General features: G+C 39.9%; 1 protein-coding gene across 1 annotated transcript in view; it reads right to left on the minus strand.

Moving 5' to 3' along the window:
- The window catches only part of gabrr2a (gamma-aminobutyric acid type A receptor subunit rho2a), a 75,298-nt gene that overhangs the window by 37,095 nt on the left and 19,597 nt on the right, over nt 1–18,606 (minus strand). The window contains exon 3 of the mRNA XM_023394728.2: nt 5,124–5,191. Within this exon, the coding sequence (XP_023250496.2) occupies nt 5,124–5,191 (68 nt within the window). The remainder of the gene's footprint in view (nt 1–5,123; nt 5,192–18,606) is intronic.

An 18,606-nucleotide genomic window follows, 5' to 3' on the forward strand; every position in this document is an offset into this window, starting at 1 on the left:
ACATTCTGGATGTCATGTAGTGTGTTACCTTGTGTGAAGGATGCTGACAGTATGGTCACATGAAGGACATTGTCTTAAAATCTACATGTTACATTTCAAACATTCTATGGGATAGAAGTTTGGGATTAAACTATTGCATAGGAACATCTCATGAGTTAGAGAACAGTTAGAAATTTAATTTTACATTCTTCTTTAGATCTGTGTCTGTGAAGAGAGTTCTGCTGGTCACTACCCAGGATTGGAATGTGGTTTGTAGTTTATGACTCTTATCTAGAGAGGGACAGAGGAAGGAGGTTGGTGTGTGTGTGTGTGTGTGTGTGTGTGTGTGTGTGTGTGTTCATGCATGGCACAGACAGGCCAGGATTCACACCTTAGTGACAATCAGTCCTTTTGTTGTTACTTGTCCTATACAAGAAACAATCAAATATCATTAGACAAAGTCTTATTGTTACAAACTGGAGATTTTGCCTATATTCCCCAGTTGTCTGGTGTCCATTGGTTGATCCTCTGGAGCTGACCCTTTGACCTTTGGTCTGGTTCTGTGTCTCTCTGACAAGCTAACAGCATGGACTGTTTGTAAGATAAGGGTCCTTTGTCTCTGTTTCCTATCAGTTTGATAGTTTGATGGTGGGAAGAGTCATAAAGTGTCAATTGTGGGTCTGTAACTCTGCATGTCCTTATAATGAACTTCCTCAATTGCTTGTGACTGATGCCAGGCCAGGTATGTCCGCTACAGCCCCCCATACCCAGCGAGCTGCCATGCACTGTGTGTTGTGACACCTTTCTGTCAGAACCAACAGAAACTTTTTCAGCAATTTGTGCTACAGTAGCTCTTCTGTGGGATCGGACTACACAAATGATCCTTTACTCCCCACGCACATTAATGAGCCTTGGGCGCATGTGACACTGTCGCTGGTTCACCGGTTGTCTCACCACTGCAGACCAAGAACACCCAATAAGACCTGCAGTTTTGGAGATGCTCTGACCCAGTTGTCTAGCCATCACAACTGCCATCCCGTCTGGCCATTGATTCAGGGTTCCAAGGGCCAGCCGGAACATATACAAGAAGTGTATTTCCTATGCCATACAGGCTGAAAACAGAATGACTGCAGCTGGGAACACTTGTTACACATATTCTTATTTTATAAGATTTGCTCTTGGAATGTATTTATTTATTTAACCTATCTGCTGCTACATACTTATTTGCACTATTGCAATATGTACATGTTATACGTTTTTAATGGCATGTTTTGTTATGTGAAGTGTATGGATTTTTATTGTACTTTCTTTGGGAGATGGATTTCCACTGAGATGGATGATAGTCAGACAATGAAGTCAATCATAGCTATATTATTATTATCACCATATAAGATGTTTTCCCCGTCCCCCTTTTAAAAATGTAAGACGTTTACTCAGAAACATTTTAACTGACTCACTTTGTACTTTTATCTGAGCACCTTTCTACACATTGATATACTTCTACTGTAGCAAAATGACTTTTCAGTAACAGTAGTTAGTGATCGTTCACATGCTGCAGTCAGTGTCTCATCTCCAGTCGCTGGAGTTTGTTATTGGTTGAGTTTATTGCTGCTCTGTCTGAACACAATTGATGTTGCTGGTTTCTTCATCACAGTGTCTATCTACCTGTTGTACATTTAAACTTACAATAGTTCTGCTCCAGCACCCAGAGCTCTCTGCTCCTTTTAATGACTTTCACTAATTCAGCAGTTGCTTACATGCTGTTCAGATCTGCTAGTTGCTTTAGCTCAGTAGTTAGTGATAGCTTCTCTCCCTCTCTCTCTCTCTCTCAGTGTGTCTTCAATCAACAGGTGAACTTGTTCATCAGAGTGCGCTGTTGTTGTAACTTCAATGTGGAGGATTGTGATGTTTATTACATTGTCAGCGATGTCTGCTGTCTTACCTTCAACACACAGCTGTGCTCGTTAACCCGGGATCTATTCCATCAAGGTAGATGAAGGAAAATCCTGGTTTATTTTCTTAAGTCTCGAACAGAAGTCAGAGTTTCGTTCCAGTTCTGCGGCTCATGGGATTCCCTGCTCAGTAACCATGGTAACTTATACTGCTGAACTAGCCTGCTTTAGGCTAGTTCGGGCTAACTGTCAAGCTTAATGTATTTGTATTTCAATGAACTTCCAACGGCCAGAAACAGAATCCCACTCACAACTCACTCTTTACTCACTCTTTCATGTGCTTCTAAGGCAAAATAACTATCAGGGGTAACAAAAAGTGCAGCCTAATACTGATTTCTACTTAATTTTCATGTTGAGTTCCTGTTCACAACCAGCACTGTTATAACAGTGTGATTGATATACATGGGTCAACCCTGCAGCTGTGCAGCAAAGCAAAGATTCATTCGATTTAGATTAGATTTGGCTTTAAAATACAAAAGGATACTTTGATACTTTTTTCCTCAACTAAAAACATTTTTTCTTTAAATGTGTAGGCTATGTTTATGAATAATACTGGCTAGATTGATATGGCCATTTATGTAAATGTTTGAAATTGTGCATTGTCATATTAATAAATGTGAATTGTTAGCCATACATGGAGTGCCATCTTATGGCAGCATATATGGTATCCCAATCAAATCTTATGGCCAAATATTAAGGTGTACATGTCACAAAGGACCCTAAATTATGTGAAACTTTAAATGTATGGACTAAAACGGATGAATATAAGTCAAGGTTAGATTGATGGTTAAATAGGGATCTTTCCCTTTTTGGTCACATTTATATTACTGAAATGGAAAGTCTGTCAAGATGCATTTATCCATTTGTTGTCTTTCCATATCTAACAAAGCAGTGAAAACCATCAACAAATTAAATTTTGACCATATTTGGGAAAAAAAAAACATTATTTAAAAGAAGCTGCCATTGTAAGAAGATATGAAAATGGCGGTCACAGGCCATAGACTAAATGAAACCTGAAAGATCAAACGGTTAAGATTGTTTCTAGTGAATAACAACAGATTCTGGTTTTGTGTTCCCACAGAGATTTTCAAAAAGACTGGTGGAATAGAATTTAAATTTAAAAACTACCTGTTAAATTATCCTCATTCCATTCACAAGCACTGTCATATTGGAAACTATTATCCAAGCACAATTTCACACCACATGATGTTCCCCCCTGGAAGTGCATTTTCATTCTGATTAGAAATAAGTCTTTATTTTTCTGAGTTTGATCTGTCGTGCACTTTTTAGATGAATTCGGCAAATTCTTACCTTTTGAGGTATTTTGTGTGAAATTAGATTTCCAGTGGAATTGTAAACAATTTGACAAGGTCATTAGAAGCATACCAACCTCCTTTATCTTATTGGTTAAAAATGCATTACTTCACATGGTGAGCAACTGATGATTAATAGACAAAAAAGGTTTTCCCAAACAAGTTTCTTTACAGTCATTCTATTTCCTGTGCAATTCAGCACAGGCCTCTCATAACTTTTGTCAACCTATTCTACAAAGATTAGAGCCTAACTTTTGAAACAAGGAATATGATGAGGAATATGATATGTATATATATATAGATTATTATATGGATCATTACGGATAAATACAGATGATTTATTTTTCTTCTGTCTTTATAGTAACATTTTCTGGTGTGATATATATGACTGGCTAAATTCCAGAATTCCTTAGTCTTTACCACACATGGTATTACATTAAGGAGGATAAGAAAGCTGAATTTTTGTTTATTTTATAAAAATTCTTAATCCACAAATGTAAACGTATTAAGACACAAGCCTTTTTTTTTTTTTGTTTTAATGAAAGAACTAGTTCTATAATGTAAATCACTGATATATGGAAAAGAAACCAGCACAGAAACTACTGAACATACTTAGCAATAATTATCAATTTGTACTGATTGTACCTCTTTACACTGTGCTTTACTAGTTCAATAAAAAGAAGAAAAAAGAAAACATGTCAGCAATAACAAAGTGTTTCAAACAAGTCCTCCAACCCTCTGACACGACCCATAGAAGTGTCTCCTGAAATAGCGCCCCTACGGTGGCATGCGTACTAGACCCTCGTTGTCATCGTTACCATAATAAACAAGCGACTGTACCAAGAGCAGCGCACCCAACGTTGCTGTGGTTACTATAATAAACAGTCATGGCTTGGTTAGGTTTAGGAAAATATCATGATTTGGGTTAAAATAAGTACTTCCTCAACATCAGATGATCTTTGTTGTCATTGTTACAATAATAACAACGGACAGTCATGGATAATAGAAACAATATAAACTACCGGTTTCACATGGGAGTCGAACACTCCTGTGTCATATTCCTGTGTTCTGGTGACCCATCCATCCACCACAACCTCCTCCTGACATGGACTTTGTCTCTCTTTATACTACGTCACTTATACTATACTACCTTTTTCCTTTTACTCCAGTCATCATTACTACGACCACTAGATGTCACCTAGCAACAAAACATATCTATGGGTCATAATAACCTGCGGGACAGACGACCTGTGGGCTAGTTTTTTTGAAGGAGGACAGTCTCAGTGTTTCAGTCCAGCTGAATAGAGTACAGTAGTATAAATAAAATATTGTGTGTTTGGAACATTAAAGCATGTAAATCTATTTTAGAGATGAACACTAAATATGGATATAATATCTCCTCTTTAATATTGATAGCTTAAAATAAAAATGTGCATATTTGATTTGTTGTCATTCATCCAAACAGCAGGAGCTGCACCATTTCTTGGACCAGCTTCAAGATTCCAACTGGTGCCACCGTATGTTCTTCCCTTGGCCTATTATTGCAGCATGGCCCACTAAAATTATATGCTCCACTTACATGTAGTTACTGGATTTAAGACACTTTTAACACTTAACTAAATGGTTTTAGCCTTTGCTATTGACAGACATCATGTTATGTGACAGAAAAAAGCTTATACAGAAAAACTGATTCCATCCATCCATCCTATTATTGTTATAACAGCATCACCTGGCTTCCTCCTTTAATCCCGGCTGCTAACAGGCTTTGACACTTCAACGAAACATTTTGGGGTATTTGCTGAAACACTAAATGTCACTTAATAATTACATGGAACTGGTCGGTGTGTAAACAGGTGTGGATAAATACAGACTTTCTTACCATATCAACTTCAGAGATGCTGTCCAAGCTCTCCACCTGAACATCCACTCCAACAGGGATTGCGGGACCTGCCGAACAAAAGAGTATATCATGAACTGATGCATGTGAAAGCACAGTGTTATGTAACAGGAGGCAAAGCTGCTGCCAAGCCGGTTTCTGGATCATACCAGTTGGCTGCCTTCCTCCACTCAGCTCAGTGAATGTTTTGAAAATTGGATAAATGTCATATGTTCCTAATATTCTGTATATTAATAATGAACAGTGATATTAAACATTCATCCTGACAACCTCCAGTTCCCTTCTTTATCAATATGCTACTTTTCAGTGAGATGATTCACTACAAATAACTTAGATCATTAATAACTCTCAACGTGCTAAATATGATAGGAACAATGAATGATGGTGTCTGACACTTTCTGTTTATCCAAACCTAAACTAAGTTGAGGCAAAGTCTTTGCATTTCATATCATTCCCACTGGAAACATCTAAATCTGCTGATTTATGTTAAACTCTTTGCAAGATGAAATAATAACCAAGCTGTCAGTCCTCGTGGGAACATCCTGAATGTTTCCATGCTGTGATTTACATTTCCACTTTGTTGCAGATCCTGTGGATGGAAATGTTTGTCCACCAGTTCAGCTCTTGGGTCCAGAGTAAGAAATCTCAACACCTGCTGCTGCTGAGCGTGTCAGGGAGTTTCATGGATATTCATGGTTTGCAGAGGAGTATTCCTCATGTCTGTGGTGATCCCCCCCTGACATTCTCTGCAGCACCATCATCCAATCAAAATGATCTTATCACCAACAGTTTGGTACAGGGAACCACAAAAACTACTGTACAGCATTTACAATAGAAACTGAGCATGAATCCTAATGATTTTGTCAATCCTGTGTTTTGTAATCACATCCATGTGACATGGTTTGACCTCACAGAACTATTTCTGTTGGCTTTTGGACAATTTATGTTTGGGCTTTTGGTTGATTTTCTTTATTTTGAAATCACTTCTCCTGTGCATCTCCTGGATATTCATGTCATGTTTCTCTCCTTTGTGATTGTCTGCCCCGCCCTAATGTGTTTCACCTGTGTTCAATCACTTTTGCCTCCCTTCTGTGTATTTAGTCTCTGTGCTCCCTGTTGTCCTTGTCAGTTCATCTGTTTTCCTCTGAGTTTCCGTACAGTCTCTTGTTCCTGTTCTCTGAGTATTTGGATTTTCTCTTTTGCTTCAGTTTGCCTTCATCTCGTTTCCCATCTGTCATGCTCCCGTGTTGCCGGTATTTTTTGGGGATTTTCTGGTTTTCTGTTCCTACTTGTTTTTTGGATAACTTTTGTAAATACTTTTTGTTGTTAAAAAATGTTTTTTTTTCCCCACCAACAACTTTTTGTGTTGTCAGCATATGGGTTCAGTTTTCCCTCAACCGTGGCACCATGTCCCCCGGAAGATCAACTCCACTCCATCACCTGTATTGTAAAACTAAGGCTAAGTCCACATTGATATGTTTTAGTTTTTAAACAACAACAATCTCCATCCAGACGACTGTTTTAGCTCTTTATCAGAAACACACCTGAAAACACATATCACGTGACCATTCACATACACTGGGCATGGGCGAGCCGGTGTAAACAGGAAACAGATTGTCTACTCTGCAGTTGGTTTGTCACAAAATACTACCAACAAGGAACAACAAAGACAGTTGTAGCATTAAAATGCTGAATTTAACTGAACAGGTACTAGCAAAGATAACACTTGGGTGTTACTGACACCGTGGGTGTTTACACCACCATTTCCAAAGCTCTCGGTTTTCGGTCCGTCCAGACCACAACATAACCCCACAGTTTTCAAAATAAAACTGGTCCAGCAGAGATTCTGAAGTCTCTGAGTAAACGAAGCAAGAGATGAATTTTAAAACTAAAACTTATTGGTTTGGGTGTAGCCTAAATGGCCAAAAGACAACCGAGTGGATGAAACACAAAAAAAGGGAGAAAGACAAATCATTGTCATGGTTAAAAAAACAGCTTAGACCTTATTGACATGATTTTAGAGGCCATCCATCTCACGTTTTCACCACACTGTGAACTTTATGACAAAATTATTCAAAATGTTAACAAAGTATTGGCAAAATAATAATAATAAAAACATGAATTAAGACCATTTATTACAAGATATTGTAATTGTAATTGTAGCACATTGATTTCAAAAATAAAGTAGTACCAACAAAGTACCAGTGTCCATTATCTCATATATACCCACAAGCCCCCGGTGAAGCACCACAGTATTGGAGTTCTCCCCAGGGAACGAGAGGGTCGCCACTATGTGGCTGAGGGTTGCTGTGGGGATGGCTCTGACTGTTGTGTGTGTGCTAATGCACCAAACAATAGCAGTACCAAACTTCTTGGAGTCTCTCGTGGTATCCTGGAAAGGCTTCTGCCTGGGTACTCTATAGTTCTGCAGGGGGACTTCAACGCCCATGTGGGCAACGATGGAGAAACCTGGAGGGGCGTGATTGGGAGCAGCGGCCTCCCTGATCTGAACCCATGTGGTGCTTTGTTATTGGACTTTTGTGCTAGTCATAGTTTGGCCATATTGAACATCATGTTCGAACATAAGGTAGCTCATGTGTACTTGGTACCAGAGCACCTTAGGCCAAAGGTTGATGATCGACTTTGTGGTCGTATCATCAGATCTACGGTCATATGGTTTGGAAACTCGGCTGAAGAGCGGGGCAGAGCTGTCAACTGATCAGCACCTGGTGGTGAGTTGGATCAGACTGATGGGAAGGCTGCTGGACAGACCTGGTAAACCCAAGCGTGTAGTGAGGGTGTCACATCTCCGTCTGAGTGGGCCATGTTCAAAGCCTCCATTGCAGAAGCAGCGCTTAGGAGCTTGGCCGGACCAGGGTTTTCCAGAAGCAGCAGATCAGTACCGGGCGGCAGCTTCGGTGGTTGTGGAAGCAAAAACCTGGGTTTGGAAGGAGTTCAGGGAGGCTATGGAGGAGGACTTTCGTTTGGCCTCATGGAAGTTTTTGCAAGTCAGGGCAACTGCTGACCTGGACTGGAGATGATGTTGGGTGGTGGAAATAGTACTTTGAGGAACTCCTGAACCTGGCTAACAGTCAGCTGAGCCTGAAGACTCAGGGGAAGTCTCATCACTAACCCTGGCAGAGGTCACTGAGGCAGTCAAGAAGCTCCTTGGCAGTGAGGCAGCAAGTGTGGATGAGACACGCCCTGAGATGCTGAAGGCTCAGGACATTGGAGGGCTGTCTTGGCTGACACACCTCTTCAATGTCAAATGGAGGTCAGGGACATCTTCACATTGAAAGGAGCCAGCTAAAGTGGTTCATAAGTGGTATCCCATCTGGCCTGGGAATGCCTCGGGATCCCCCAGGAGGAACTGGAAAGCATAGCTGGAGAGAGGGATTTCTAGAACCTCCTGCTTAGCCTGTTGCCACTGCAACCCGACCCCAGATAAGAGGAATATTATGGATGGATAATGGATGAATTTAGGTAAAAGGTTAAAATATTATGTATTTTGTATATTTTGTAAGCAGCTAAAATGATTCAGACTGTATGGGATGTGACTGGTAGGATCATTAGCATTAGAAGTCTGACTAAATATAATATTGTGAAAATAAAGCTATAGAGATATGGACAGCAGCTTTCTGTTACACCACTAATGTCTACAGTAGATTGAATGAACAAACAAAGAAGCTGGGGGGTTTCATAGTGAGCTGATCCTGAGTGAATGTCTCCCAGATCAAATATCAATGTGAGTTTCATGGAGCCAAACTTAGGGATTTAAATTTAAAAAACATAAATGCGATTTTATTAAGTTCCACGTGAACTCACGGTTTAACTGGTGTGAAATCCAGGAATCAGTAGTGTATATGAATGAGGCATCACAGTACATTAAGTTCACAGAGGTACAAGTGATCAAAACAGAACTCTGAATTCTGTTCATGGGTTAGTTTAATATAAGAGCGGAAAGTCAAGCAACATTTCTCATAAAAACCAACTTTCAGCTTTTTCAGAGAAACTTTTCTCTCTCTAGTGAAAGGGCTTCTGTTGCATTATTATGTTGCATTGTTGCATCATTGCATTGTTATGTTCAAACAAGTATTGCTATGTCCAAATAAGATGGTTCTTGATTGGTTAATATAACAGTACATGTAATGAACCTGTAGGCGGTGCCAGTATTTTATTTACTACATCTCATTCTGCTTTACAGTAGGGGATATCTGTGAATGTTTCATATTTCTTTAGCATTTTTGCCATGACCTGACCTCTACATAAGGGTTAACAGCATTACATGTGACATTTAGCATAGAGGAGGGAAGATTTACAGGCGATTTAAACCACTCTGCATCTATACAACCTGTAATCCAGAGATTCACAGAGACACTGAATTCTAGATTAGAGATACCAAAGCCCCTCAGATGAGGGTCTGTGGAGGGATCTCTGTGTTTGGGATTATTCCATACTTACTGGAACAATGGCATCCAGTGTGTCGCATTTCTTGTTACATTAGGCTTAAATGGTTTTCTGCTCTAATAGTGACCTCATTAGCCAATGCTTCACTAATTTAAGATAAAGCAGGACTCGGGAGTACAACCATTTTAGTCGCACATGCAACCAAACTCTGATAAATCTGACATTTAACAGATCTGTGCGTGTTTGTAGTGTTATTTTTTCCCCAGCTCAAGACCGGCTTCTACTCTGCCTCTGATTGGCTCTGACTGATCTCCTTCTTGAGAGACAGCACAACCTTAAAACATACATAGTACAAAATTAAGAGATGTACTGATTTTTTTTCTCATCAAGAAAGAAATACTACAGCAATGTCATGCTGTCAGGGTGAGCAAGGCCAGCAGTGAACCTCCCAGTTAAAGCTAAAACTAGAAAATTACAATCAATTACAATGATACTGAAGTGGAAGTGATATCTCCTTACCTCTGATCTCACAACAGTGTTCTGTCACTTACAGGATCTGATGCCTGTGTATTTTCCATGTAATTTACTGCCCACGTGTGGTGGCAGCAAGGTATTGTCTCAAAACTTTTATTTGTTTATGTTGTTTGTTAGCTTGTAACTGGCAGTGGTTGACACAGTGTTAGCGGTTGTGCTAACTCTCTCTCTCTCTCTCTGTACTGACAAGGTTTCAGGTTTATTTAAGGTTTCAGGTTTAATCCCACAAGTTGACAGGATTGGTTCTTCAGGCTTGTGACATATGAAACCCTGACTGTCTGAATCAGTTTTTTAGTTATTGATTCACTGCAATTCAAGGTGGAAACACTGTCATGGTGTTGACTGATTATTTCACTCATATGTATAAAAAATATCATTTGGATGTTAACAAGTATTACATTGCTTATATACAGTGTAGTGTTTTTCCCGAGGAAGAGAAAAGTTAACTGACAGATTTTTAATGATGTTTTGTGACTTTGCCCAAAACCAGTGTTTCAGCATTGATTAGGGGTTTGAGTGTTTGCAAGTTTTTTGATTTTAACTAAAAAATGTAATATGATGTTTGTCTGTTTGCCTTATTTTTTTTCACTGCTCTTACAAACACAGCTAATGTGTTTCTGTCTTATCCAACTCTGTGATTTTATGTTTTCAACACAGCCAATCATGGATGTTATCAAGTGTTGTTGTACCACTGAATATCTATGAAGCTGTGTTGGTTCAAGGCTTATAAATAACAGCCCTGACACGGAGCCTTGGTTTATTTCACCCAGCACCCCCCTGTTGTTTCTTATGTGTTCGTAGTTGTTTTACTTCCTGTCTATTGGCCCTATTTTGTCAGTGTAAGTGCAAGGAGAAAGTGCAAATCCACTTTCTCTATTCTAAAGACGTTAAAAACAGCTGTACGTTCAAACGAGTTGTACTTTTTTGAATTCTTATTTAATCATGGGCATGAGAGTGCTGTCTCCCATTCCCTTCATTTATTTATTTATATTCTTTTATTTATTAAACAACTTTATTGGTAACATAACAAAAACAGGCGTGACATAAAGGACATAATGGACAGACATAAAAAAATGTGTGTGTATCGTATGAGTGTGTAATATATGTGTGTGTATGCATGTTTCAATACACTTGTCGGAAGAGTAATAATAAAAAAATTTATGATGATGATAAAAATAAAATGTAAAATTGTAGTAATATGACAATATGTATTATTTATATATTCAACATGATATAATAGATTTAAATATATCATTAATATATAACAATAATAATTATAGTAAATTAAAGTTGTTAAATGATGAGTGGCGAGGTCAGGTCGAGCTACCGTGGAGGTGAGCAACAGGTCCTCCCCCACGCAACAAGCAACACTACCCAGCTACAAAATACACACACACACACACACACACACACATATACTGTATATACGTAAATATAATAAGGCAATTATGGTGCTGTGGACAGATGCACATTTTCCACAGAGATGTAATCCATGAGTCAGTTTTCCCAGTGTGCAACATGCATGTTGGAATGCGTGAGCATAGTGAGCAATGCGTGAGCGATAGTTAGGGCTGTGAAGAGTAATCTACTGTTTGATTTGTTCAGGTTCCGGGCTGATATGTCTCCTACTGGGCAGAGTGCAGGGGATGGTGGGATGTGGCAGCCAAAGAAAACCGAGTGTCTCTGTGATTTCCTTCCAAAAGTGTTTGATGGGTGTGCAGTGCCAGGTGGCATGAATACAGTTGTCAGGGCTGTTTTGTGCACAGTGTGAATGCCATGTTAGACCATTGCCAAAACAAAATGTATTGTATTTGGAAGTAGGAATGTTCTTGCTAATGCTACTGCACTCAATTTGTCTATAGACAGAATATCAGTTGAGCAGGTCACTGAAACCAAATTACTGGGTGTTAAATCAGATAATCTATTGTCTTGGTCTGATCAGATAGATCACATTGTTTCCATGATGGGAAAGGGCATTGCAATTTGTTTGGGTTGAATGGGTGATTTAAGTTGCAAATATTGATAGAATGACACTAGAGTGATTTTGCTAAAGATGTTTTTTTTTTCTTTTTTTTAAGGTTCTCTTGAGCTGTTGGCTGGGCAGCCCTTTAAAAGCTCAGTGTGTCTCCCTCTTTCTCCCATCAGCAACATCCCTTCTTTGTTTCATTTGTTTGGTTCATTTTCACACTGCATTTACCAATTTACTGAATCAACATGTCCTGTTTTGGTTTTGTTATGTAAATAAGTTAGTTTGATAAATTATTTTTAAGCAGGTGCCAGTTTGTGACAGATGTGTGATGCCTTTTTCAGCCCATGTGTGGAAATGTCCATGTTTTTTTTTTTGAAAATCAGGATTGTTCCACATAAGGGTGAAATTAGAAGGGACAAGAGTGGTTTTAATGATTTTGTGAACTTTCCATCAGGCTGTCAGAGTCGCTGTCGCTGTTCTTGTTAATGTTTTGAAACAAGGATGGAGTCTAAAAGATTGGCTTGAAAATGGTAAATCTGAATTCCTCCTTGTGTTTTTGGTTTTTGCAGAGTGTATAATTTAATTGTCAGTGTCTTGTTTTCCCAGTAGAACTTTGAAATTATTAAATCTAGAGATTTGAATAGGATGTTTACCCAGCAGCGGTTATCATTTATGGTTTTGATTAACAGGGTGAAGTTTTGAGAAAGAAGAAAAGCATGAATATGAATGGGATGAGTTGTGGCTGTGTGCTGCAGTCGCCAACTATCAAGACCAGAATTGCTCATGAACTGCTTTATTGTTTCAGCGGACTGCCAGATACATTGTCTAATGATGGGTGGATAACTGTATCAAAGTTGGCTCCTGTTGTTACTGGGCAAATGGAGATGTTTGAGATTTAAAGATTATGGAAAAAGAATCGATCATCAGTGTTTGGGCCATAAATATTACCAAATGTTTGTGAGCTGTTGTTGATTGATATGTTAATAATTATAGAATGTAATTTGGAGTCTGTGATAATGGTGTTATAGATGAATTATACTTTTTTGTTCATTAAAATGCAAACCCCTCTGTTTTGTGCTGTTGAGCGGAGATTATGTAAGTAAATTGTGATTTTTATTTATTGTGGTCTGATTCTGTTTTTATGTTGGAAATTTAACTGACATTTTGAAAGGGTCACTCTGGGTCGCACATTAATGCTGAAAAGTGCGGTTGTGTGTGTGTGTGATTGGCAAGGTGGGGTCTGTAAATGACACAAACACAAGCAACAAGAAAGCATTACAAAAAGAACTAAATGCAAAAGAAAATTTGGGGTGCCGGTCATGGCATTTACTGTAATGATAATGAGTCTTGGGCGCATTCATTACTGGGAATAGTAGCTGTCACTTTATATTTGAGTCCTCAGAAGTGAAATTGTGACTATTGTGGCTGTGTATGAGTGTGTGCAAAATGAGTGGGAGCGTAGAGCCAGGGGGTTATGTCCTAGACTTGGTGCAGCTGTCTGTCCACAGAGATTACTGCTTTTTATTCCTTCTTTCATCATTTGTTTTCTGATGGAATCAGCTGTTTACATCTGAACATGATTTCTCTTGGATACTGGTCATTGAGCCCACAGTTTGTTCCTTTACGCTGTTTGTCTTTGAACCACTTCTATTTGCTTGAAGTCATTAAATTTTGCAGCGATTGGTCATAGTTGGTTGTTGTAGTTTTTTTTTTTTGTGTGACATTGTTGACGGTCTCTGTGGGCAGTTGTAGCTGTTTGGTCATGAATTCCTTGATTGACTTTTCAGGTTTGTGTTGTTGTTCGGTGAAAACTGGATTGTCTCCGATGCTTTGTGCTTATTTATTGTGTTGCTCTTCACTTAAACAACAAAATCCGTCCATCCATTTTCTTCCACGGTGGCAGCAGGCTAAGCAGGGCATTCCATACATTCCTCTCTCCAGCAATTCTTTCCAGCTCCTCCTGGAGGATCCCGAGTGTTCCCAGACCAGATAGGTTATGTAATGCCTCCATTGAGTTCTGTTTCTACCTCGGGGTCTCCTCTCAGTTGGATGTGCCCAGAAAACCTCCAAAGGAAGGCGTCCAGGAAGCATCCTAATCAGATGCCCCAACCACCTCAACTGGCTCCTTTCGACATGAATGAGCAGCGACTCTAATCCGAGCTCCCACCGGACGTCCGAGCTCCTCACCATATCTCCGCGGCTGACCCCAGCCACCCTACAGAGGAAACCCATTTCAGCCGCTTGTACCTGCAATCTCATTCTTTCAGTCACTACCCAGAGCTCATGACCACAGGTGAGGGTTGGAACTGGTAAATTCCAGCTCAGCTCCGTTGTCACCTTCTGCAGTGATCTCTCTGTCAATCTTCTGCTCCATTCTACCCTCACTCATGAACAAGACCCTGAGATGCTTGAACTCCCTCGCTTGGACTTGCACAACAGCAAAAACCATTTTTCAAATAGGCTGCTACTTAACACATGCTCCAATTCTGTTCATGTGCAGAATTCCACTAAACAGGCCTGGGTGGAAAATATCAAACTGAGGGCGCAATGCATGTTGGCATGAAATTCATTTGGCATTTCCATCATCTGCCAGTGGTTTGGGTGTTGCACCGAATATGCTGAACAAACACCAGTTAGCTGCAAAATACGCCTCAAAGCCATTGCCTCAAATGTAGCAGTGACACATATTTGTTTCACCACTTGAAATGCCATCGGGATCTCCACCCGCACCAAATAAAACACCAGCCCAGAAACAAATGACTGTGGCTTTTTTGTTTGCCAAGTCAATTTCATATGACGAAAAAGTCCAAAATGGAAAGAAATCAAGACATGGACCCAGTTAGTGCAGTGTTGTAATTAAGACACCTGATCCAAAGTAGGAATTGCTCGGTTGCAAGTTTTTTGCAGAGACAGCGCTACCATTGGCCCACCAGCAAACAAATGTGACTCACTTCACCACACCTACCAATCTGTGGTCGAGCAGAACATGTGAGCCATATCTGTTGCTGTTTGCAAGAAGGTTGTGAGCAGCTTTTCATTCAGTTGGAAGAGAAGGAGACCTGGCAACAGTGCAGAAAGACTTACATATCCTTGCACACCAGCTCATCAGCCAGTCTCCTACCAGGTGGGGATACCGGCAGAAGAAGAGCCAATCTCAAGTCTTGGCCTCAGACCTATAAAACACGGCACCTCGTTCTGACCTGGCAAGACCTGAAAGTCCTCAAGTCAAGTGCACAAGGATCTAAAACCCCCTTGTTGTGTCAGTGAGGTGGCAGTAGCAGATTGGACAAGAGACTGAGAGACACTTTAAAATGGCATATGCCGATGCCTACTTCACTTTTCCTCTTCCTGACAAGTGTAGATATTCTCTAAAAGCAGTCCTTGTAGCCACAGGGATACCTTAATTTAATTTTTTTAGTTTTTAGTTTTTTGGTCAAAATTGCAACTGGAAGACCCCCTTCAACACACCCACTGGGAACTACAAGTACTTGGTTATGCCATTCGGACTCACCAACAACCTGACTGTCTTCCAGTTCCTTGTTAACAATGTGCTCGAGAGCTGTTGACTATCAAACTGGCGTATATCTATATGAGTATATCCAGTCCACCAAGAGATTTAACTCCTGGTACACGAGGCGATTCTTTAACGTAGCATATACAGTCCAATCTCTCCCCCTTTCATTTGCCAAATAGTCTCCAGATTACCAGTTGGTAATCTGGCAGTTTCCCAGCCATCCTCATCTCTAGTTGATGCTGTGTATGATTTTTTTTTTTTTTTCTTGCCCGCTCCTTGCCTGTGTCGTGATTTCGGACTTTGTTTGGACTTTTACTTTATTTCCTGTTTTTATCTTGTAATAGTTAGTTTTGCTTGCTGTCTTTGTCTTGTTTTCCCACCATAGTGATTGTCTGCCCCACTGCCCTGTCATCTGCTCCCCTTGTGTGTATTTAGTCTCTGTCCTCCCTGTTGTCTTTGTCAGTTCATCTGTGTTTTTGCCTGGTTTTTGGATTTCTTGCTTTCCCTTACTGGACTTGCCTCACCCCTTTAAGCAAGACTTGGTGTTTTTTACTTGTTAATAAATCCTTCAACCGAGCCAACCCTGTCTCAGAGTCTGAATTTGGGTCCTAAGTAACTTAAATCTGACGGCCTGTTTGCTATGCTGACTGTCTTCTTGTGTATGACCTCTGGCTTTCAAGTAAAGACTTTGATTTTTGAACTCTCTGGTCTCCTGTGTATAAGTCTATTCATTGGGTAAAGATTTTTACAATTCCAAAGAAAAGGTTGGGTTTAACTGCCCTGCATCCCTGGGGCCATGTTACACATCTGTCACAAGTCATGCACTGCTCTGAGGCTCAATAAAGTTCATCTTTACTTAAAGTTTGCAGACAAAACCAACCAAAGGGGGGGAGGCCGGGCGAGAAGTGCATCAGGTAAGATTCACACACCAACTGATCACACAGGGCAAAAGACTGAGTCCACAAACAGACTGGGACGCTACAGCAGGGGCCGGTTTCACAAAGATATTTCAAGACTGGTCTGTAGTGTTGGTTCAGTCTTAATTTATCTCATATATCGGTCTAATGCAAGAAAGACTGTTTGACAAAAGTAAACACTTGACCCATTTTAAGCCAAACAAATTAGACACTTTACACACATGCTAACTCAGGCTTAAGACCAATGTTACCATGGTGACATGTTAATCAGTGACACCTGTACTGATCAGTAGCACCCAACAACAAAAAACAGGAAAACATGGATTATAAATCTGGTTTGCTGACATTGTTATGGAGAGAGTGATGAGAAAGGAGGGATTTTTTAGCGCCTGCAGTGATTTTTTTTTTCCCAAATGAGATATTTCTTTTTATTGTTATTAACTCTTCAAGTAAAATGTCCTCATACCTGTTGATTTCTCCCAAAAGCCTAACATTTTTGCTGCAGTAAATGGGGCTCAGCGGTTGGATGCAGTTCCTCAGTCTGCAATTTATTTTCATTTTGAAAAAAGTCTTAATTTTCCCAGAATTCATTGTACCACAGTGTGGCTAAAGATAGTCAAGAACTAAACTGCTTTGTGCAACAGATTAATTCAGTCCATCTGAAGTCTGACTGTGTTCTATCTAAGACACAGTCTGTCTTTGTGACTCTGGCCTCAGGTACAGCACAGTAAACAGTCTGCCAGGGAATAAATGGAACTGGGACGGTATAAATACTATGGAACTAATGAGGTAATCATTACCAGGTGAGAAGGTGGGTGTGGGTAATCTGGTTACTGCAGGGCAGGTGGGAGTGACAGGATCAGGAATGACAGCAGAGCAGTGAGTAGGACTGTAATATGATATGAAATAAAACTCATCACCTTTTTCAGCTGCACTGGATTAGAAGGTAAAAACACTGAGGATGAGCACATAGCACACAGAGCCGTGTCCTGACCCTCACTGACCACAGCAGCACACACACACACACACACACACACACACACACACACACACAGTGACAAAGCAGTGTACGAAACCCACATCGTGCTTATCTTTCTAGTGTAGCCATCCATCCTGTGTCTGTGGCTTTGCTGTCAATGCAAGTTACATATTACAAAATTCTAAAAAGAGCATATATTACAAGTGTTAGATGATCATTGACACAGTCCGCAAGGTCCTTGTTCCTTTTTTCATTTAGTGCCTTCGTTTTATTTTTCATTGATAATTGTGCTTGCATAATTATGTTAAAAAGGCCAATTAAAATTCTCTATAGAAAAAAAAAACAATTACAATGTTGACAATGAGATCCTATAAAATAGATTTAAAAATAAATGAGTGAATACAATAAAGTGATTAATGACTAAGAACCATATTTAATTAAAAGCCAGGTAGGTTTTGAGTTTATGTTTAAAGATTTCATCTGCTCTGAGAGACTGTTCCATCACCTCAAAGCATGAAAGCTAAAAGCTGCCAAAGGTTTTACTCCTTCACTCCAGAACAATTAACAGATTGTGCCAGAGGACCTGAGGAGGCGTACTGATTCATAGGCTGTAAGCATGTGAGGCATATCTGCTGGTGCAACAGCATTTAGTGCTTTAAAAACAAGTAAAGGATTTTAAAATCAATACAGAAGCTGACAGGTGACCAGTGTAAGGACTTAAAAACAGGTGTGATGTGTTCTCTGCTTCTGGTCCTGGTTCTAAATCAGCTCCACACATGCCCCTCCTCTTTGTACATATTTTTGGGTTTGCTGGGAGTTAGGCGTGGAGTCAGACACTGCCAAGACGGCGACAGTGGAGCAGCTCGCTCTGAGCTTCAAAACCACTCTACAGGAACCTGTGGGTGACGTCACAGAGGCTACTTCCATCTGTATTTACAGCAGGTCTCTGGTTTAACTCCCAGCTGGGTGGACTCAATCTGTCCTATTAAATTAAGGTAAAAAAAAAAGTAAGATGTTGGACAAAAATATGAATAACACCGATCGATAAATAAGTATCTTCGCCAACACTGGATGTCCTTTTACCGTCAGTTTTGGACTGTTTCTCATCTCTACATGAGTCGGGACAAAGTGTTATTTGTGGGGTA

Source organism: Seriola lalandi, unplaced genomic scaffold, assembly GCF_002814215.2.
Source record: "Seriola lalandi dorsalis isolate HSWRI2012SDOR001 ecotype SW California unplaced genomic scaffold, Sedor1 jcf7180002054953, whole genome shotgun sequence".
NCBI classification, from domain to species: domain Eukaryota; kingdom Metazoa; phylum Chordata; class Actinopteri; order Carangiformes; family Carangidae; genus Seriola; species Seriola lalandi.